The 23,634-nt window shown below is 37.2% G+C and overlaps 1 protein-coding gene across 33 annotated transcripts in view; it reads left to right on the top strand.

Moving 5' to 3' along the window:
* NRXN1 (neurexin 1) overlaps positions 1–23,634 on the top strand; it is a gene marked incomplete at its 5' end in the record, with an annotated part of 1,123,860 nt that overhangs the window by 504,813 nt on the left and 595,413 nt on the right. For 26 of the 33 annotated variants that reach the window (XM_082672704.1, XM_082672697.1, XM_082672700.1 and 23 more), the window contains 3 exons: positions 9,840–10,223; positions 17,139–17,342; positions 19,887–19,913. In XM_082672704.1, the coding sequence (XP_082528830.1) occupies positions 9,840–10,223; positions 17,139–17,342; positions 19,887–19,913 (615 nt within the window). The remainder of the gene's footprint in view (positions 1–9,839; positions 10,224–17,138; positions 17,343–19,886; positions 19,914–23,634) is intronic. The other 7 variants (XM_082672696.1, XM_082672716.1, XM_082672717.1 and 4 more) reach the window with 1 other exon arrangement.

The raw sequence follows: 23,634 nt of genomic DNA, 5'->3' as shown, positions 1-23,634 counted from the left end.
AGCTCCTTATGTTGGCCTAGCTCAAGGGAGCTTAATGTAATTTTAATAACTGCAGCTGTTAATATTTTATATATAGTATTTTAATTAAGTTCTGTATTTGCACACTGCATTGGTTTGGTATAAAGTAGCTTTTTAAAGATTGAATGAATAACTATACTAGCTTTTATTTTACTTAAAGGATATTTCTGAGTTAGGCTTGGTGAAATACTAAGATTTATTGCTCAGTTAAAACTAAGAAACATAGAATTTCAAGAAATAGTTTCATCCATTTTTTACATCAGTTATATTCAGAGGCTATATGAACATTACTCTTACTATAATATGGGAAACAATGTTTATATGACAAGAGGGCAATGTGGGCTGATTTCTGACTCATAGACAATGAAGGTCGTTATCTATTGATTTGCCTGGGATCCCCCTTAGCTGAATATTTAAAAACATTTAATGAGCCGTGTTATCTCCATTATTAAAGTAGAGGGAGCCCAGACGTAAGAGTTATTCCTTCTCTTATTGACCATACTAAAGTAAATAGGACTAAAAGCCATGGTCATTAATTTGATGCTAATAAATTTTGGCTGTCTTATCAGAGACAGTGTTAAAACTGTATTTGGTAGACAGACTGAATTTTTGATATTCCCCAGTTTATAAGGGGAACCCCTGTATGACAGGGACTATATTCTTTATGTTTATATCCCAGTACTTTCTTAGGCAATAACAGTTGCTCAATACATATTTGGTGTGAGAAAAAATAAAGAATAAAAACATGTGAATGGCTCAGTGCCAACCCACCCCAATATTCTAAAAATAGTAACATCATCATTACTCTTGAAGAATAATAGCACTCTTTTAGTTGTAAATACAACTTTTTAAAGAATTACATTACTTCCTGAAAGCAGTTTAAACAATATAGGATAATAGGTGCTGTCCTTCTTTTATGAATACAGTTCCATCCTCCAAACCCAGATGTCCAAAAAACAATGTGGTGAGGAAGTTAAACAATTGTTAGAGAACTGTGATAAACCTCGTACAAAAATGACCTTTTATGAGAACAGGACTGCTATTCCTGCTTGTTCCTGAGCTCCCTGTATCATTTAGCAAACACGTAGGTAGAAGGAACGTTAATCCTGAGGGAAAGCATTCACTTCTTTCTGAGGGCTGGGATAGGCGTGCTACTGAGGAGAAGGATAGTCACTAAGGATGTCCATCTTTCTGGTTACCTGCCCTTCTGTCCTTTGTTCACTAAAAGGTGGGTACCTGAGCCCTTTGTTTGATAAGAAATATTGTCTTCATCTGAATACTTTTCCAGAGCTTCATTTTCAGCACAATTAATTGTATTGGGTTATATGTCCCTTCTTCCATCCTGTGACGTGGGGAAAGAAAAAAGCACTTTCCCAAACTTTGACTACTACTGTTTGGTCTCAGTCTTTCCGGACAGTGTAGTTTCTTCCGTGGCCGGCTTAGTCTATGACTGGGGCCGTGGGAGGCTAAGTGGACTAAGCCACAAGTGGCATTTTCAGATCCTGCGCTAAATTGGCAAAGGAGGAACCATACCAAGTGCCAGCCTGATTTTGTGGATCAGAGTGTATGGTTTGAGTGCCACAAAAAGTGGATATGCTCCGTAGATGGTATAGCTACTTAACAGAGCCAAACCCCTAAGTTACTGAGTTAATAAATATGATTGACGGGGCTCATGACTCTGCAAACTTTGCAGGACGTGCAGCTGAACATTTTCTTACCAACCCCTCCTCCCTCTCCAGGGTTCCCCTTTGCCTCTCTTTTGCTCCCAAACTCAACACAAGACAGCTTCCCAGGTATTTAACTAAAGCATGAATTGTGCTAAAATTAGGAGGAGGTTAATGACTGTTTTCTTGGGGCATGGATATTGTTTAAATTTGTGTTAAGCTATTTGGCTGAGTCAAGGGTATCCTCTCAAGTACTTTTACAGCAAACTACCAGTCATTTTTTTTTTTTTTTTTTTTTTTTTGCAAACCATCATTACACATTGAAATCAAAGAGAAAACTCATTATTCTTGTCAAATTCTACTTGTGTACAGCAGGGTATAGCAGATTGTATCAGCAGCTATTCATGGGTAAGCCCACTTTTAACAGCTAAGAAGCCATTGAGATTTGAATTGAAGTCCTAGAGTTCCAGTTTAAGAACTAGAAATTACAGAGGGAAAAGCAAAAGGCTCTCTCCCAAGTACATAATTAGAGGTTTATAGTAATCACTGTTTGATGTGAACAGCACTTTCTAGCTGTCTATTACCAGCACTGATTTCTGTGTATACCATTCATGAATCTCCACTCTTAGCATTTCTACTTGAATGACCATTAGACGATTTTTCCATTTAGGCCTTGATTTGAATTGGCCCTCTGATTATAAACATTCCTCCCATGCTTCTACCGAGTGGCCTGTTGCAGACATTTGAAATAACATTAAGTAAATGTATAATGCTTTATTTTGTACCCATGTCCATAAACCATTACCCATCCACGGTAAGACTAAAGTACCTTATCAATAATTTATCAATTATTTGACTATGCTAATGACTAGATGGAGTCAATTTTGCATAAAGTTATTTTACATTTTATTAAATTGATCCTTATATTTATTTATTTATTCTGAATGTGTTTTAAAAGAAGAGAGTCATCTGTTGCCTTTCCCTCCCGTTTAAAACATTTTCAGTTTTACATATTTTCCTCTACTTTTTTAACATGTAAGTATATTTTATATAGTCACAATTGAAGTACAAACTTACTTTTTCAGACTATTTGGTTAATATGATGTCATAAACTCTTTTTTACTCAGAAGTACCCAAGTAACAAAAATTATCCTCTGTGAGTTGTGAAAAGAGCATCTAAGAATCAGAGCAGAGCTTTGCACAGGCACCTTAACCAGGCTCGCAGGGTTGTAGGACTCAAATGTATTGCCATATACAGTGTCTGTGGAAAAGAAAGTCACAGAGACAAACATTGGCAGTACCCATCTAAGCACTGCCCAAGGAACTTGACTACTTCAGCCCCGCTACAGAGATACAGGCAGGTCATCTTAATTGAGATGGGGGCGGGGGTGTCAGAACATCCTAGGCTAATATTATTAAAGCTCCCATCATAAATGAATAAATACACATTTGGATTATAAATTGACCTCCCTAAAGAAACATTCCATATCCTGTGACAGTTAATTTCTCATGGAGAATTAATAACTTGGCCTTCTTATTTTATACATTGGTCTTATGGGCTTGGTAAATATCAAACTCTGAGAGGTGGAACCTCTCTCTCTAAATTCACTAAATCTCCTTTCCAGGCCCACCCAGCCAAGGGGCAGACCCTGGACTAGGGTGTCAGGTGCATCCTCAAGAAATAGGCATTTAGCTGACCACACCAGCTGCAGTGGCAGGTACTGCGGAGTGCGGTGTGGAAATCTGGGGAATTTCTGCAAAATAGTAGTTTAACTGCTGCAAAACACATCACTTGATTGATATTTACAACTTCCCAGCATTGTCTATGATCATTTTTAAAACTCATAGGTATACATGTATTGCTACGAGTATGTGTGTTTGTACATGTGCCTGTGCTTAATTCATGGTGTGTCTGTGACGTATAAATATGTGCTGTTGGTGAAAATGTTCAGGCAGTTCAAAAAGTACACAAGTGAAAAGTTTTCCTTTGCCACACACTTCCCTAACCAATTCACTCCCACCTCCGTAGGTAAAATAATTTGGTGTTGAAAAATTCCCAGATATTTTCCTATGCACCAGCATATCTGTAAATATAATTACACATATAAAATAAATGTAGACCTTCTTTTTTACATAAACAAGATCACTCTTCACCAATTATTGGGTGACTTAAAAAAATACTGAGAACTTTTTCTATGCCATTCTTTGTAGTGACATCAGATATCCCTAGTTTGAATATATCAATATTAACTTAATCATTCCTCTATTGACGGACATTTAACTTTTTACTTTTGAAAAAATTTCACTGTTCTAAGCTAATTTATAATGAACGTCTTCATATTACATCTTTATGCACATTGGTCAGAGTTTCTGTAGGATAGATTCTGGGAATTGGAATTGCTGGATTAATTGCATTTTTAATTTTAAAGATAATGACAGGTTATTTTACTAACAGACTGTTTCAGTCTACACTCTTATCTGCAGTATATGAGTTACCCTTTTCTCCTCTCTCTTGGCCTTTATTAAATAATATCAAACTTTTAAATATTGCTCCAAGATTTATTTTGTCATATATCTGTTTAATTTCTGAAATTCCCAGCTCACAGTAATCCAAGTAAGCAAGAAACACATAGTAATAAGCAGAAAACAGAATATTAAGATTGTTTTTTGTTTTGTTTTCAAGCAAAGTTTATTCAGTCCATGTTATAAACCTAGTACATGAAATTGTTTTTATAAAGACCGAGAAAACTAAAAAGAAAGAAAGAGTAAAGAAAAAGAAAGTAAGGAAGGAAGAAAACTATCCATTCATAATCTCACTACTCCAAAACTCCCATTATTAATATTTTGTCTTTTTTTTTACTATCTATTTTTGGGACTTACGTATTTTGCATTTTGCATCATACCCTGCAATCAGTGCTTCATTCTACCTTTATCACTTATATTATGCCTTTTTACTGAGTTTGGATTTGTTAATAGAATACTAAATTTGACAAGTAAATTTATAAGTTTGTGGAATCTTATTCTCTTCTGCAATGAGAGGTGAAGCAGAATTGTAGATAGATACAATTTATATTTAACTAAAATTATTTTAAGCAGTAATTTCAAAAATTTTTACTCACTGAAGAACTTTAGTGACCATCCAGTCAAGTCCTTTATTTTGCATAAGAGCCACATTGAGGCCTAATGAATCTATTATCTGGCTAAGCTCCTCAGCTAGTTAGTTGCAAAGCTAGAACATGAAAATTGGTTTCCTTTGACCAGGCAAAATCATTTCCTATTACAGCACACTATCTTCTACCCCCTCATTTCCCAATCACTTAAACTTTTGCAGTAATTTAAAACTTGAAACCAAATTAACTTATTTTAAATCTCACCTTTTGCTTCACGTTTCTTTCCACTCCATAAACTAATCTTCTGGAAATGGAATAGCCAAGAAAAACTGGAGGAGAAAAAGGGTAGAGGCTAACAATTTATAAATACCAGATCAAATCATGAAGCTGATTTCTATTTTTATAACTAAGAACTGTTTTCAACAGTTTTCCCCGTTTTATGTATACTTTTACATAAAATGTGAATTTATGTTATTAATGCTTATGAATATTCTTAAATAAATATTACCTATCTATTTATCACTTTTGTTTTACCTTGCACATGCCATGAAAACAACTAGGTTTAAATGTTACGTTAATGTGATTTCTACATTAAGATGATAAAAGTCCTATGTACACAAATATATTTATTTTTAGCTGAAATTTCATTTCTTTAAAAGCAAAATAGCACAGCAGGGTGCTTCAGAGTCTTCAATGCTGAAGCATGAAACACTGATCCAAGTAAGCTCCCAAATATGACTACCATCTACAAGTTATAATAGCTCAGATATAGCAATGTTTTACATAAAATATTTGTTTAATTTGCCAGAAACTTCACGTATAATTATAGTGGAAGAAGGTAAAATGTGTGAAATAATCAAGCTATGCCAAAGAGAACACATCAATATTTGCAGTTCCTGGAAAAAAGATAGAGGGATAAACCAATAATATACTCAGATTTTTGTTTTCTCTTAAATATTTATTTACATGTAGTCATACCCCAAACTTTGGAAAATGCTTATTTTCTATTGATATATACAGCTGTGGCAACTACTTGTCTTTAATGATCAATGAATAAGGTTTAAATAGTCATTTCATGTTTTCTTGGTAACCACTGCCTTTATAACTCGATTATAATGAAATAGGCACTTGAGAACCTTAATATTGAAATTTCAGTGTCCTATGTAAGTGTTAAATTGATTTAAATGGATTCAGTGATTCTATGATGAGTCCTTTGCTTAGGTGAAAATGTCCTTTGATTTCATGTCAAGAATAAAATCATTAAGGAATTAGGGATTCAAATCCCTTACCAGAAATATTAGTATTTCAGGATATTTGCACATGTGTAGGCTAAAATATCAATCTCTATTTGAGTTTGACTAAGTAATAAAATATAATTATTATTTCAAATAAAGTTTTACTCTTTGAATCTTCAAAATATAAAAATAATCATTTCTGTTCCCACTCAAGTTCTGCCCTTTCCCTTTTTTGCCATCCCTTTTATAAAGATTTTCTAACATATAAGTGAATTGGCAAAGCATCTAGAGCATACGTGTAGCTGATTTTTGGTCATGGTTGTTCCATTCTATTATGTTTGTTTGCAGAATATTACAGTCAATAATATCTAATACATGCGTTTGCTCGTTGAGACTCCATACCTTGAATCTGGGGCCAAATTAATGAGCTAATTCCTCTTGAAGTTGAAGTTAGGATTATATTTCTTTTGCTTCCTCTCCCACCCTTCGTGGCTTCTTCTTCCCATGAGAACTTTAAAACCGTCTCTCAAAGGGATGAAAAGGAGCTATGAGAAAAACAACCTTATCCTTTATGATAGTACCCTCCAGTGTTTTTTGAACTATAGGTTACAGCCTGCTAGTTGGTTCTGAAATCAGGTTGGTGGGTCATGTCTAGCATTTGTATTACTAAACTTATCTAATAAGAAAACATTATTTGAGTGCCTCAGAGGTAATAGAGTTAAATACTTTCCTGTTAAACGGTTATTTCAGTGTGTGTGTGTATGTGTATGTGTGTGCATGTGCGTGTGTATGTATGTGTGTGCACTGGGCTACATGTAAACCACATGAAACCTGTGGATTAACTTCAGGTGTTGTGATCAGAAAGCTCTAATCTAATCACAAAGTTATAGTGAATATCTTACCCTGGCCACAACGAGCACATTCATAGAGACATATCTGAACTTAGATACTTGGTTCAGAGCAGGCACTAACGCACCATAAATAAAAACTACAAGACCTAGTCACCCCATTCTGTCAGACAAACTCTTAATAGATGAGTATCTGAAACACTGGGCAGCAGATTTGCCCCGAGAGTATAGGCACACTGAATATGGAAACTCCAGAGTGTACCGAGCTCTGCAAACTATGCAGAGGACACAGAGTTGAGTGTTATGCAAGCCACCGGATGCCCTCGTCTCAGGAATCCTCCAAGTATCCTTAGTGTCAGAATTATAACACCACAAAAAAGGACAAGACAGTTTTTCCAAGTGTTTTCCCCTCCCTGAGCTAAATCAAGCTTGTTCCATGAATAAAAAGGCATATGGGAAAAATTGCATATTTTAAAGATATATCCCCACTCTTGTAAAACTTTGTCATTGTTCACTTGCTCTGTGTCTCCTAGCTGTTGTCTCAGAATATGACGTATTCATTTCTAGGAAGTCTTCTTGAACTAATTGGAAAACAGGAGCTGGCATCTCTCTCTCTTTTTTCTTAAAAACCTAAAAGCCACTGTGTTCATTGCATACAACACTTTGCTTTCCACATTTTTTTTTTTTTAATGTCCACCTTACCTTTTGTCATTAACACTTAACTCTTTCTCATCATTTTCTAACTTACATTAGCTGCTGCAGAGGTTAGGGATCATCTCAACTCACTTCTTAGGGCATTTTGAACAGTTAAAAATGCGTGTAATGAAATTCTATTTAGAAAAGTGTCACCATTCTCTCTCAAAATTATATATTTAATTTCCCCTAAATGATTTTTAAAATATTTTTCTAAGTGGGATTTTCCGGTTCCTGTACGTTCCTAAATGAATTTTCTTCTAGACACTTGCACAAATGTGAACAGTAAAAACAAGCACTTTGTCATTTTCCCCTTTTGCTGCCTCCTTCCAAAATCCTTATTATACCCGCCTCTTTGGAAGGCCAAAAGAGCAATGCCTTTGAGTGTTTCTCCCCTAGGAGCTTTTTCCATTTCTTTCTGTGGAAGTCTAGAGAGACAAATGTCTTCTTAATGACTTGGCCGGCACATGGTCTCCTTCAGCGGCTTCCATGACCTTCTCCCTCACAAAGACAGATCCCATTACACTGCCCATATCGAGGAGCACCCCTCTGCTGGGATTTGGGAGTCTCCCGGGAACAATGCAGGGCCTGGCAAACCTGTGTGCTTAGATGCACGTTTCACGTTCACCACAGGCCATAGTTCCATTTGGAGTGGGCCTTCGCTAGTTGGCGAAAGAACTAAAATGCATCTTCCTATCCACCCTCTACACACACTACCCTTTCCCTTCCCTTTCTGTCTCTACCTCTGTACCCCATCTTCTGTCTTCAGGCCTCTCCCATGTTGTCTGCACTCTAAATCCCTGAGGCTTCTAATCCACTTTCTCTTGTTAGACTCTACGTCCCTAGTCCGCTTTATGGTCTAGACCTGAGAAAGAAATCTGGGGTAATCTGGAAATGGGTCAGTGTGGTGTCCTTTTCGGGTATCATATTTGCATTTTTACAAAGATCTTTCTGAAGGTAGAATATTAGTGGAATTTTGAGTAATCTGGTGGTACAGGATGAAAGTTTTGATCAGGAAAATGCCTGCTGTCTTTCTTTTTTCTTCTTTTAATGGATTCCATAAATATATAATTTTTTCTGTGATCCTCAAATAATCCCATGTGAATGTCTACCTCTTCATCCTATGCTTAAGGCTAGGATTTCCATGTGTTTATAAACTAATAGAGTTATTTTCCCCTCACATTGGAGTGAGGAAGAAAAAACAACTTGTCAATAAGTAAGTAATTAGTTTGTTTTTTTAGATAAGTAAGTAACTAGTAAGTAACTAGTTTGTTTTTTTAAAAAAAATAGTAAACACCCAATTTGACTTGGTTCTTGTGATGAATCATGATAGACAGCATTTATGTAGTGCTTACTACAAACCAGACACTTTACTGTATTATTTTATTTAACACTCATATGAGGTAGGTCATATTACTGTGCCCATATTATGAATGAGTAAACTGAGACCATAGAGGCTAAGCAATAGATTCGTACAGCTGAGTGTGATGAAGTCAGGTTTTGACCTAGATAATCTGTCAATGTGTTGTGTACAATAAAAACAATGAAGCCAGTTAAGGATGGGGGCACAACACAACCTTTCATTGGTTTGCAGATGCATACCTGCTTTGAAAATGAACACTAACCAAAGAGAGTCTGACTTTATTCCAGAGAGTGATGTAGCATGCCAATTTCTCCTTCTTTCTTTCTCTTTCCCTCTCCCTCTCCTTCTCCCTCCTGTCTCCCACCCCTCCCTCCCCTCCCACCCTCCCCTCCCTCCCCTTCCACCCTTCCTTTCTTTCCATCTTGGCTGAAATGTTAGAGAGTGGTAAGAATGCCATTTTCTCTTCCCTCCCTTACTCCGTCCCTCCCTCCTTTTCCCTTCTTCCTTCCTTCCTTCCTTCCTTCCTTCCTTCCTTCCTTCCTTCCTTCCTTCCTCCCTCCCTCCCTCCCTCCCTCCCTCCCTCCCTCCCTTCCTTCCTTCCTTCCTTCCTTCCTTCCTTTTTCCCCTGAACTCTTAGAGGCTGACAAACACTCTTTCTTGTCTGTATACTTTGGTTTTCATTCCCAAAGTGAAATAGAACCATTTAAATGACAGTTTGCCTTATTCTTAAAGTTATTTAATTCCACATATTTCTGTTCATTTCCCTAGGAAGTACACCAGGAATAGAAAGAAAAATAAGAAATGTCTGCCCTCAAGTTCACCCTCAGGCAGATGGAGGAGAGAAAGTGTGATATTCAGAACAGGTTGCACGCTGTAAAGAGCTGTGTGCTCTCTTGTCTTTGCAACAGGTACCATTTCTGTCAACACTCTGCGCACGCCCTACACTGCTCCTGGCGAGAGTGAGATTCTGGACCTGGATGACGAGTTGTACCTGGGGGGCTTGCCAGAAAATAAGGCCGGCCTCATCTTCCCCACCGAGGTGTGGACTGCGCTGCTCAACTATGGCTACGTGGGCTGCATAAGAGATTTGTTCATTGACGGCCAGAGCAAAGATATCCGGCAAATGGCTGAAGTTCAAAGTACTGCTGGAGTGAAGCCGTCCTGCTCCAGGGAAACGGCAAAACCGTGCCTTAGCAACCCTTGCAAAAACAGCGGCATGTGCAGGGATGGGTGGAACAGATATGTCTGCGATTGTTCCGGAACAGGCTATCTTGGCAGGTCCTGCGAGAGAGGTAAGGTTCCAAAATCCAAGCTGCTGACTCCCCTGAGCTGAAAAGCGTATTCAGCGTGGACCTCAAACTTTAAATGACCATTGAAACATAACGTATGCTCTGCGGAAGTAAACTCTCCGCAAGCTGTGCAGCCACACCTGACGTGTGTTACTGATGAGTCCTTAATGATTTTCACAGGGCCTGATTCTGGGACGACACAGCTTTTTAAGCGTATTGCAGGGATAAATAAAGAGTTGGGTCTTTTGGATCCTCTAGGGTATGGGCCTAAGACATATCAAAGACAATCACTGTCTCTCTTGCCCAGTTTTTAATTTCAAGACACTAGAAAGTAAAAAAAGGAATGAATTAGACATCCTTTTGGCATCTAGTGCTAAAATCTATGTCAAAAATAGCGTTCGAAGCAAGCTAAGCTGTGAGTTGCAGCTTCCCTGACACTATCGCCTGAGCCTGTCATTTCACTTTAGTGGACCTTCTCAAGTTTGAAATTTGAAGAGTAAGGTGACTTTAAACCATCTAAGTTATACGAGCGTTTTCAGAAGTGCACCCTAATTTCAAAGGCACTTACCTTTGCCTAAGACCCAACTGACCCAATTGGTAGAGGTTCCTTTACCAATTTGATATTAAGGCTTAGCATGTCTGTGGAAGCTCTGAACGGGTGCCTCTTTTTCCTTCTCTTGCAGGAGGCAAAGCTACTTTTTTTTTTTTTTTTTGCTTCTCCCATTAGAAGGAGAAGAGGGTTAAAGGAAGAGTAAAGTGTGATATCTGTCACCGCTCATTTGCAGACCAGACAAAAGGAAGAAATAGCAGAACACATATGTCTAAGTATGTTCTTTCATCGACCCAAGAGTTTCAGATAAATGCTTTAGTCACTATACCCGTTGTCACTCATTTTCAACAATGGAACAAAAAATCAATATGAAAAAATATTGACGAGTTGTTGCATGTCCTCCCATGCTCCAGATAACATTGCTGTCTTAGACATTTAGCCTAAAAGTACCTGCCATTTACTTTTTTTATTTTTTTAAAGAAGATGTTGGGGGTAGGAGTTTATTAATTTTATTTTTATTTATTTTTGCTGTGTTGGGTCTTCGTTTCTGTGTGAGGGCTTTCTCTAGTTGTGGCAAGCGGGAGCCACTCTTCATCGCGGTGCTCGGGCCTCTCACTATCGCGGCCTCTCTTGTTGTGGAGCACAGGCTCCAGATGCACAGGCTCAGTAGTTGTGGCTCACGGGCCTAGTTGCTCCGCGGCATGTGGGATCCTCCCAGACCAGGGCTTGAACCCGCGTCCCCTGCATTAGCAGGCAGATTCTCAACCACTGCGCCACCAGGGAAGCCCTGCCATTTATTTTTTAAGCCATACACAGTCTTTTTGACCCTGCATTCCTGAAATAGTTTAATTTACTTAAGCTGACACTTACTAGAGAAGTATTTCCTTTCCAGAATCTAAAGTTGAAATGTGATTTTGATTCTTTATCTCAATAAGGAGGTTCATCAGCTTAATCAATATAAAAATCAATAATAATGACCTAATAATCTAATAATGATCTTAAATTACCTACCAAAATACTATCACTGTTCTGGGTTGTACAATGAGATAGGTCCATAGATAGATAAATATTTTAATTGCCTAGATTCATTCATTCTCCTAGTACTTAATTGAAATTCCTGTGAATAGTCATTAGAGGTTAATTATTTCTGCATAGTTTTGTTTGTAAGGTATATATTCTCTGCACATTTTCCGTTCTAATTTCAGTTTGTTTGTATTGTATAGTTTTTAGGAGGCAACAACAACAAAGTGACAAAGCTTGCGAGATATATTACAGTTAGGTATAATGTGAGATTAGCAGACCTGTGTGATTTAAGATTGTGTTTTCACTTTTTTTTTTTCTTTTTTTTTTTGGGAGTACGCGGGCCTCTCACTGCTGTGGCCTCTCCCGTTGTGGAGCACAGGCTCTGGACGCGCAGGCCCAGCAGCCATGGCTCACGGGCCCAGCCGCCCCGCGGCATGTGGGATCTTCCCGGACCAGGGCACGAACCCATGTCCCCTGCATCGGCAGGGTGTTTTCATTTTAATCACTCAGAGAGCTGTCACTTATTCTGATGCCTCCTGCTTAAGTGAAGCTAGAAAAGGGTATAACTGAACTGTCACACAAATTACAAAGGCCTTCAGTTAAATATGCATGGTGTACCACCCTGTGGCAATGTTCCGCTACTACATATGGCAGAAATAAGAATGGAAATTGTAGAGCTTCCTAAACCAGAATGAGGGAGAGAAACTATTTATATATTGCAGTAATTAGAAGGAGGGGTGGCAAGCATGTGCAGCTTTGCAAATGAGAATTTAGTAGCAAACTTCATCACTGGGATTCAACATGCATTTTTATCTGATAGGTGGCTGGAAATTTCTGCAGATTTCTTTGAATACAGGTTGGTTGTGTACTGAGGAGAGAAAATAGTCATTTTTGTGAGGTTTTTGTTTCTGGACTACCCAGTGTACTGTGAGAAGTCTTTGCTTTTCAGAATTAATTTTCTTGCTCACATGTGGCATCTCCCAAGAACAAGGGTTATGTGGGATGCTTGTCATGCTCAATACCACAGAATCTGGCTTCTGTCCAGTTCCCAGCTCTGCCCTAGTTCAGTCAACACAAGATCATGTCCAACCTCAGGGTTTCCAATTCAAAAGAGAGGGCTTTGACTGTGGCCCTTCTTCACATATACTCTGATCACATAAGGCTGTTGATCACATAAGAGTTGACTGACAACTCTTGAAATTTAAAAAAAAAAAAGAAAAAGGCATTTATAAAGTTTCTATTTTGCTATTATTGAGCAATAAATGTTAATTTATAAAGAAGCATGTTCAAGTCCTTGGACATTGCAGCATGGGGAACGATGTTGCAATCACATAGAAAATCTTCATTCTTCATTAAGTAAGCAGAAGAGTTTATTAAAAAGATCAGAGTGAATGCTGACTTAGGCAAATAAGAAAATAGTATTTTGTTTTATGTGCACTGATCCCATAAAGAAGAGTAGTATAGAAGTCATGTCCAATTGAATATAAATTGAATTCAGCACCTTCCCTCCTGCTTTATTTTTTTAAACTGAGAATCTGTGGAGACTTGGTCATATAGAAATCCTTCTTGGCTGTATGTATATGGTATCATTGGAGGTCTACTTTATACTTGTTTGTTAAAACTCCAGCAGATGGAGGGACAGATGTCAGAGCAATATAATTTGGCTCCCTGTCTGATTTTCATCGCTGACCACAATATGTGACTGCCTTTCGGCAAAACTGAGCACAGGTGTACACTTTAAACCACAAGAAGGAATAACAGAGAAAAGCAAATTTATCAAACTTAACGACGAGGGGGAAGGAGATGGAGGGGACGAAGTTGAAACTTTTTCTCTCCTGCTGGGAAGTACTGTATTAGAATTAGCCTTTTAAAGAACTCTTTTGTGTTCTAAGCGATGTTTACTAATGTTTAAAGGATGCTGCCAAAGAGCATAACCTTCAAATGTCAGAATGTTGTTTACCATTTATTTGGCAACTCTAGACTACAACCTTTGCATTTTCCATTTCTTGTCTAATTAAAGGTTAACTCAGAGGCACTCGAGTTTTATTACTTTACTGTTATTTCATTCCTGTAGTTTTTCAGAGAATGTTAAAGGCCAATGATACTGATTTTTTTTTCACTTTAGATTGTATTTCATACAATATTTATGATCCATTGTCAGTCATCTATATTTCTAAAAGGATGTTCCCTCTACTTAATTTTCAATCAAATTAAGCTACATTTCATAGAAGAATATGAGATCATTTAAAAAAATGATTGTTGAATAATAGAGACTAGATTTACAGATTAAATAAATAAGAGAAAACTAAAACTATTTTCGCCCTTTTCTCTGTATAACACCAAAGTAACTGAACAATTGATAATGGCTTTTAAATTTTTATTCAAATATTTGTTGCTTTATAGATATGGACAATAATTGGCTATAAATTAGGAAGAGAAATGGTAGAGGTCGAATTTCTTTAAGATTATACTAGAAGCATTTTTTTTCTAGTATTCACTACAGCTTTACAATCATGTTTTCATTATTTTTTGAGCAACTCCTACTAGATTTTCTTTAGGGAAACCTTATTGGAAAAATATGATGTAGACATGTGACATGAGGTAGAACCACCATATTTTAAGGGCATCATATTTTATTTTCTCAGTCCTTAGGTCAGTGCTTAGCCATGAGACCCCTGTCTTGGTAAACAGACCCCTCTCCTAGTCTGTCTTTTGTGGCACAATTATGGCTTTCAACGTAGACTTTAAGGGATGTTCATCTACCTTACCAAAATTAGATTCACTTACAATAGACAGAATAAGTAATCTCATTAGTGAGTATTTATGTATGCATGGTATTCAAATTGAAATATGCTCTTTCATATATCCTCAGTATCAAGTGCAATTGTCACTTCAGTCAATTTTATCAAGGCTCTACTGTTTGCCTGGCGCTTTTTGGTGCACTTGGCTGATGATAGAGCAATGAATAGCAGAGCTCAGCTTCTGCTGTAATGACTGTCACATACTAAAAGGCAAAGACAGATTATACTATACAAACAAATCAGAAATGGTAATTTAAAAAAAGAAATGGTAAGTAGATATAGAATAACTGGAGGGGGAATTAGAAGCAGGATTTGAAGAGGCGTCTGTGGAGTAACATTTGACCAGAGACCTGAACGCTGAAGGAACAAGCCATAGAAAGATCTAGGGGTGAGACCTTTTAAGACAGAAGGTTCCACAAGTGCAGATACTTGAATGAGAGATGAAATCAGTGTGACTGGAGGTTACTAAACAAGGGAGGACCTGCTAAAAGCTGAGGCCAGAGAGATGGGCAGGGGCCGAATCACACACAACCTTATAGGTTAATAAAAGGAATACAGATTTTATTCTAACTGCAGTGGTGGGAATCTATTGGCGAGGAGTGAGGAGGTGAAGGATGGAGGTGGGGGGGTTGGGTGTGCACAGTTGAATCAATGAAGTGCTATTGAATCTGATCGACTTATTTAAAAGTTTAGCCTGGCTGCTGTGTATAGGGAGAAAGAGTAGAAGTAGGGAGACCATTGAGGGAGCTATCATAGTGGTCTAGGTGAGACATGAGAGCAGAGTCTAAGGTACTATAGCGGCAAGAACTGATTGATTCAGGAAATGGATTGGAATCAGAGGCTGCAAGACTTGCAGATTTGCCAATAGATTGGATGTGGCAGAGAGGGTAATAGAGAACGCAGAAAGGTTAAGGTCTGAATAATGGTGTTAAGCCATTTACTGAGATGGAGAACACTGGGGCAGGAACATGTTGAATTTGTTCATTTTTGGTGTGTGTATCTTATTCAGATTGGAGATGTCACATAGGCAATGGCTGATGGATGTTTGATGGGGCTCAGGAGAGAAGTCAGGGCTGTTAATAAGTATTAGGGGGAGTGAGCACGTGAGTTGACCAAGATCCCTTAAGAGGTAGAGAGAAAAAAGAAGGGCCCTGGAGCAGAGTTCTGGAGCCCTGGGCACTTATCTGTTCTGGATGTGCATTCAGTCCCACGAAGATAACTAATGATTAAAGTCTGTTACAAGCAATACTTGATTTTCCTGACTTTTTGGAAGATAATCTTTCAAAACCACAACTCCAGAATATAGTCTTCATAATAAGCATGGTTTCATCAGTAAAGTTAATTGCTGTAAATAGGCAAGATAATGAGAATTTCCTGGTTTATTTTAATTTCAGGTAGGTTTTCTTTTATTAAATGGTATCCTGTGTTATCAGAACCCATGGGAAAGCAAAATGACTCATACTTGTTTTGCAGGGTTCCGCAACCATATGGTGTTTAACATTAAGGGGTGCTATTTCTTAAAACAGTCAGTTTGAGATCAACAGTTTTGCTATTCGCTTCTCTATGTGTTTAATGCAGCATTAAGCAACTTCCCCATTAAAGCAATCCATTTTCCTTTAGTAGCACACACCCACACAAGCTTCTCAGTCCCACCCCCATCCTTACTCAATGTTACCCAGGTACATAGTTATTGACTTTTTGGTGCTAGCTTAATTTTTTCGGAACACCGTGGTGGTGCTTACAGATAATGCTTTAAGTTACCCCTTATCTGCAAATGAACTTTCAAATGAAGTTACAGTTTGTGTCTTTGTAAAAATGAATTACCTTGTTAACCATAATGACTCAGAAGAAGCATTACCTGTTGTTTGGTAATATCATTTTTTCTTCTGTTTTCTTCTGTTTTTGAACATCACCTCTGGAAAAGTGTTGGCCTGAATCCTATATTTAAGTCATATTTTTAATGTTTCTTTTTTGATTGTATTAGGGCAGAAATTATGAAGAAGATGATGATAATAACTTTTCTTAGAATCATGGGCTTTTTGGGTAAGCAAAGGCCTTAGAGATGCTCTAGTAGCACCCTCTCATTTTGCAGGTGAACGATGCAGAACCAAGTTTAATTTCACGGAGCTGATCAGTGGCCTGACCATATATAAACGTGCATATACAGTTGCTGGTGCTTCAAGCCAGGCTCACGCTATGGCTATACAAAAAAAGACGATGTCTGCTGTTGAGAAGGGATATGCATACATGAACATGGATAATCTGACAGGATGAATGCTATACGTAGAAAGTGCTCTGGGTACAGAAAGGGAAGTGCAGCCACCTCTGCTTCTGGACTTTAGCATATACTTCACAGAGGAAGTTCTCTTTCCTGTGACTCCTCTTTCTAGTTTAAAAAAAAAAATTTGCTCATTTTGGAAGAAGATGAGCTGAGTTTGTGTCTTGTGTTCTATATGGAAACCTTTAATAGGTCATGCTTTTCCTTTTCAAAGTATAAATGCACTAAACTGACCAAGAGCTTTTATATTCATTTCCCATCTATAGAAGCAACGGTTCTGAGCTATGATGGGAGTATGTTCATGAAAATCCAGCTCCCGCTGGTGATGCACACAGAGGCTGAGGACGTATCCTTACGGTTTCGGTCCCAACGCGCATATGGCATTCTCATGGCAACCACCTCCAGAGACTCAGCAGACACCCTCCGCCTGGAGCTGGACGCAGGACGTGTGAAACTGACGGTCAATCTAGGTAACAACTCGCCTTCCCCCATTGAACTAACACTTTTCACTTTCTGTTCAGTTTTGCCTGCAAACATTTATCAAGTAGCCTGTTTGCCATGGAAAGTTAAAACGCTTAATGGTCTCATCTCCGTTATTTAAATTCATTTGGGTTTGGGGGACATCTTTTTATTGTTCCTGTTTCATTAACATAATTTCCTGTTTTGTGATTCCTACCACTGAGGGTTCTTAAAAGGGAAGCCATATGTATTAATGAGGTTAATTGAAAGTATAAATGTTCAGGCTTAACGATGCCTCAAACTGCATTTCCTACTTTTATATTGACTGACACTCTGCTTGGTTATAGGTGAAATCCTTTCAGATAAGACGAAAATACACCAACTTTTACTTGGATAACATATGCTATAAAATGTCAAATTTCTACTTAGTGATCTAGATCAACAGTTGCTCTTTCTCTACTCCTTGGGCTTCTCCTTTGAATAATTACCTTTGTGGTATTCCATCTTTTCTGTTTGGAAATACTGTGTGGTGATATTTTGCTATCAAACAGCAATACACAACCCTTCAATGCCCAAAGTCTGCGGCCCTCAGCAAACAGCCATGAGAACACTAAAGACACATACTCTTCTACAGAAAAATAATGCTTTCCTGCTTGATTGTAGCATTCAGAAAGAGTCACTACAGTAAAACCTCACCAAACTGGATGCAATCTGGGGGAAGACCAGGCTGAATTAAGAAAAAGTCTAAATTGTAAGAAAAAAAAATTATAAGCAGTTTTGTTTTCAATTACATTCAAAAACACAAATTAATAGCTGGAAAAATCTTAAGGAAAGGTCTTGCTAGGCTGATGTTAATGGGTGGTTAAGAATTATCCATAATTAGCACATTATTTCATGTTAGTTGTGCCATCATTGTATAGTAAATTACTTGAAATCAGTTTTCTTCCCAAACTTGGCCTTTCATAATTTGTTTAATTTTTCTCAGGCGATCTCCACTCATATCGAATGAAGGATTACAAATATTCTGCCCAGTACATTTCAATATTATCATTAACTCCAAATAATAGGAGTATAAATTAATGAGGTTTTACTGTATTTCTTGGAAGTGCTGAGTACACACAATAATGAATAAACAGAGAGAAAAATAAAATTCAAGACTACATAGATTTACAAAAAGAGTAGTAAAATGTGATGAGGTAAGGCATTTGTGAAAACCCCACATACATTTTCAAATTATGTTGGGCAGAATAGTAGCTCATAAAATATAAAATTACTTCATTGGTAGTTTATTGCATACAACTGCGTCAATTAATATTAGTTAAATTAAGTTCAATAATAAGACTATTTTTTAAGATTACTAAAGAACACATAGTACTCTTTTACAGTTCTGTTAGAGTTCCCTCTAGTGACAATGATAGGTTACTACAAGTCAATCAAAATTGCCTAATTGCAGTAAAGGGGCTGTTAGCCCTGGGAGGTGGACACGCTCGCTCATGGGAATTTTCCAACAGCAAAGCATTCTGTGGAAAGAGTTGTGTAGGTGCTGATCCTTGGCTGTTTGCAACCACTTTTCTGATGCGGTTGACGACACATGACAAACTCAGCTATATGGAAACAGAATCTAGGTTTGTATTTTTCATGTTCCCCAAAGGCATTAAATACTACAAACAAAACCAACAAATATTTATCTATATATAAAATAAACATAAAACATGCCACATGATCCTTTAAAGGTAACCCTTATAATCACAGTCTGTGTTATCCAGATTAGACATTCTGTTAGGGAATCTGATTTTATATAAGAAGAAAGTATAGGAAAAGAAAAATCAATAGCAGTAGTTACCATGACACTTACTATGCAGAGATAACATTGTTAGCTCCTAACAGAGGGATAGGTGTGTGTGCTCCGAAGAATGACACTACTCCTTAGCCACTAGAGTTTCTAAAGGGAACAGTTGTTTCTTTCTTCCTCCAATTAATACAAGGCACGGAATCCAGCTAACACCTGGCTCTTACCTTTTTTGCCCAAGCAAATAATAATAATAAAAAATACATTAGGGTGAAATGAGAACAATTTCAACTAGCTCTCCATTTGACCATGACAATTCTATAGGATTCTGTTGGCCTTTGTGGGATAATAGATTTTGGAGGTTCAAGATGTCTGAGCCTAGCTGAGCTTGCACTGTACCCCATTGTGACGGAGCACTTTTTAATTATATTGAAAACAATGATTTGTTCTTTCACAGATGGGGAGAAAGCTGCAGCCAGTCTAAGCCAGGCATCTTTGACAGTTAACAGTTCTTTATTTCACTTAGATTTGTCACCATGTAGCTTTGTTTGAATTGGCCATTTTTTAAAAAACCTTCTAATTGTTGTTTCCAATGGTGCAGTTTTATAACAATGAATCTGGGTTCTAGATGTAAAGAATAAACAATATGGAGTGGCCATATTTGCATGTGTCTGTCCCCGGAAGGGTGGACTGTGTTTTATTGGATGTCTGCAGCTATTACCTTGAAGGATAAATTTTCATTTTTCATCTATTCTTCCCCATCTAGATTGTATCAGGATTAACTGTAATTCCAGTAAGTGCCTATTCAAAATTTTTAAAATGTTATTCCTCCATTATGATGTAGCTAGTCAAGAAAAAAAAGACAGCAAGAGAAAGCCGTTTATAAAGCTCATGAATTCACTCTTGAAGTATACCAGTCCATCATCTGGGTTGTAAAAATTCATTTTGAAATCTGTCCAGCTGAAGACTTTCCTGCTTCAGTTCCTACCTCTAAGTGGGAAAAGAGGTGACAAATATCTTGTAACAGAAGGTGCAAACGTCTCTGTAGACCTTTGGATAAAGCAAATAGCATTTGTATTTTGGCAGATCTTGGACTCCAGTAGTTCTCTTCACAACCAAATTAGGAGAAAATACTGTGGGGGATCTTATTTCCTTCACTTTCTGTTTTTATCTCTTAACTCAAATATAGAAAAAAAAATCTTTTCATGTGAAAGTTACTATTAAACCCTTCTAAATTCAACCAAAATTTTACATTGGAAAATGTGTGTTTTTCCAAGTTTTATGTATATACAGAAAATTACTTATCTAAAGAGTTTTTTCTTGTACATTATGACTATTTACATAATGAATTTTTACATCCTAATCATATATCTGCAAAAATAACCCAAACCCTTCAAATCTGTGATATGCATGCCAAATGATGAGTTAGAAAAGATGCATGGACTGAGTTTTTTGATTTGGACTAGAGAACTTGAAAGGATGTAAGGACTGTGATTTTATTTTGAGTTGTAGCATTATCTGAAGTGTAAACTTATTTCTTTATGTAAATATTTAGGTTTTTCTTTTCCAGGTTGTGCTGACCACATTGAGGAATCTCATCTAATATATCAAAGTTGTTAGTTATTTAACTAAAATGGTTCTAACAAGCTTCTAATCTTTCACTGTCATAGTCAGTAAAACATTTTTTTTTATATCCTTGGAAAATGCTGAATGTGAGTTGATGGAGTCTACTCCCAAAACCTTTGGCTGTGTTTCCAAATGTCAGTAAGTCATCCTCTGAGGAATAAAATGACGGTCTCCAACTTACAAAAACACGAAGCTTTATCTAATTAAATGCATGCTATTTCAAATACCCGTGCTTCTTACAACTCAGATTTGTCTTAAAATATTTTAATATTCATATTAAAGCAGAATAAAAGCCAGTCTTTCCAATCATAGCAATAAAAAGGTAACTGAATCATGATTTATGAAAAAATAAATTATTATATTATCATACAGGCATAAAAATCATCTCAAACAGAAGACAGTTCCTGAACTAATCTCTCAGAGCTCTAACACAAGTAGAATTTTTCAAGTATACATCATCTCTTCTCAAACCCCATCTTTACTACACTCTCTGAAAAGGAGCACAGGTTTAGAAGTCTGATACCATGGTCCAGTTAGCTTTCAGCTCTGGAGCATAGATGCAGACAAGGTGACAACTCACAAGATCTTTTCCCAAAGCCAGATTTGTGACTCAGTGCAGCCGTAGATGTTCTTGATTCTCCCTGGAATCAAGATGTTCTTGATTCTCCCTTAGAAAATCCATGTGAGGAAACTATTTTTCTAGACTTCTGCTATAATTTTATTTATATTAGGCGTACAATAAAGCATGGGTTTTTATTTACAGAATATAACTACATAAGCTCTAGTATTTAATGGAAATTAACGCCATCAAATGTGCTTCTGTGTTCTCAGCTCTATCGATGGTTTTTTAAAATACTTGTTTATAGTCTAATTACCCTTGTTAGCTCCTTCTCTCCATTTGGCTTATTATTATAAGACTGATATTAAGCATAGTATTTTCTCTGGATATTTCACAGAATAATACCTTTGAGGACAAAGGTTTTTGCTGGTTAGTGGATATTTTCCCTTTTTAAGGAGTGTGTGTTACACTTAAATTACTTGGATTAAACCAATGGTTGTGAGCTTTCAGTGCACACCTCGGACAGGACTGCAAATGCCTTAACTTGACAGCAGTCACTGGAAAGCACATTCAGTGATCAGGTAATGTTTTCATTTCCTTTGCCTTTGTTTTATTTGGGGACTAGTGGGCAGATGTAGCCAGAACTCCAAGTTCCATCTAGAATTCATGTCATTACTCAACTTGGAGGAGAGGGAGGAATTTACATTTCAAATAATGCAAATCTAACTCACAGTGATAAATAAGCAGAGCTGTCCACCTGGACTGCATTTTGTACCCAATAAAAAATATAAATAAAATACTTGTATCTCAGTATAACTTGTAGTTTAGTGAAAGATTGACTTACTCCATTTATCCTCTGTAAGCCATAAGTCTGTCTGAAACTGAAATGTACATTTACTAAATCACAACTTTCTGCCACCACCGTCTAAAAATTATACCATACCTAAGACATCAACTGTATTTTGAGCTTAATAAAGAATACCTCAATTGATGTCTTTAAGAGAATTTCCACAGGAAGTATACAAACTGTAACATAAAAATTATCTTGCATTGAGAATGAATATTAAACTCTAAATTATTAATTTTGAATGGAAATCTTCTCCAGTTTCTCTACACTTACTCAGAATTGCTCAGCTGTTTCCTGTAGTCACTCCATCCTTTCTCATCACCCCTCCACCCTCCCTTCCTCAGTTTACAGGAGATATTACTTGATACGGAAAAGAAAATATATAAAGCGTCAGACTCTCCAATCTTTGCTGCTGAAGAATAGGTAGTAAGTGAGGAGGGTGGAAGGTCTAGCTGCATTGCATGTATTCAGACCTCTGGGACTAGGAGATGGCAGATACGTTTCTTTTTCAGCCCTTCTTGTGTCAGTAGTTTAGATGCAGCAATGGAATCTTCCATGCACAGGCCAGGGGAAAGCCTTTTGTTAAGGTCCTTTTGAGAAAGGGCTGATTTGAATTCCAGGGACCATCTCTGTCAGATTTTTTGTTGCCACCTTTCCTCCCCTGCCCCATAGGAAAAGCTGTCAAGAATCTTTAAATGGAAGGAGAGAGGCTGTTTTTATTTAAAAATCAAAAGCTTATTTTTATGTGTGGAAAGGGTACTTTTTAAAAAGAACCGTCTCTGTGAATAGCGGCCATGTCAGTGTCAAAATGTATGCTTTGATCTCTCCGATTACAAATGGAATGTCTCTGCACACAATCCCAGACCAATCTCAGTTCATTGATGTCCATTAGCTTATTTCATTGCTAAAATATGTTTGTTATCTGCAGCTTGGTATTAGATTAGGTCAGTATTTGCAGATTCACAGATGGGAAGGTGAACACAGAGGTGTTATTATATGGTCCTCCATCCTCCTCTGTCCAGGGCAATCAGATTATTCTTGCCTCCCCAGTCAACTCCAATGTGGAGAACCATAGTCTACCATCATAAAATCATTTTATATGGGAGTTGCTAAAAGAACCAGCATCTTTTAATGCAGATAAATGTCTTCCCTGGACAGTGAAGGGTATTTCAATAAAGGTAGATGAAAAAGGACTGTCTAGTCACGTCCTTTTGACATAAAGATCAATTATTTGAATTAATGAAAAAAAGACAAATTACAGATGATTCTACAAAAAATAATTATTATAGAAATGTGTACAAATACCAACTAATCATTACCAAGTTATTACCAAAAGAGGCCAAGTCAGACTGAATAGTACTGTGTGACTGAGACATGAATTGTTTGCATCAGAAAGTAAGTGTATGAGAGTCTCTTGCCTAGTCCATAGTACTGATTGACTTAAGACTTTTAAAAACTATAAAGAACACAAAAGAAATTTTC

The sequence above is a fragment of the Grampus griseus genome (genome assembly GCF_964374135.1).
Source record: "Grampus griseus genome assembly, chromosome: 15".
Lineage (NCBI taxonomy): Eukaryota > Metazoa > Chordata > Mammalia > Artiodactyla > Delphinidae > Grampus > Grampus griseus.
The sequence above is the reverse complement of the archived record's forward strand: the minus strand, read 5'-3'. Positions and strand labels throughout refer to the sequence as shown.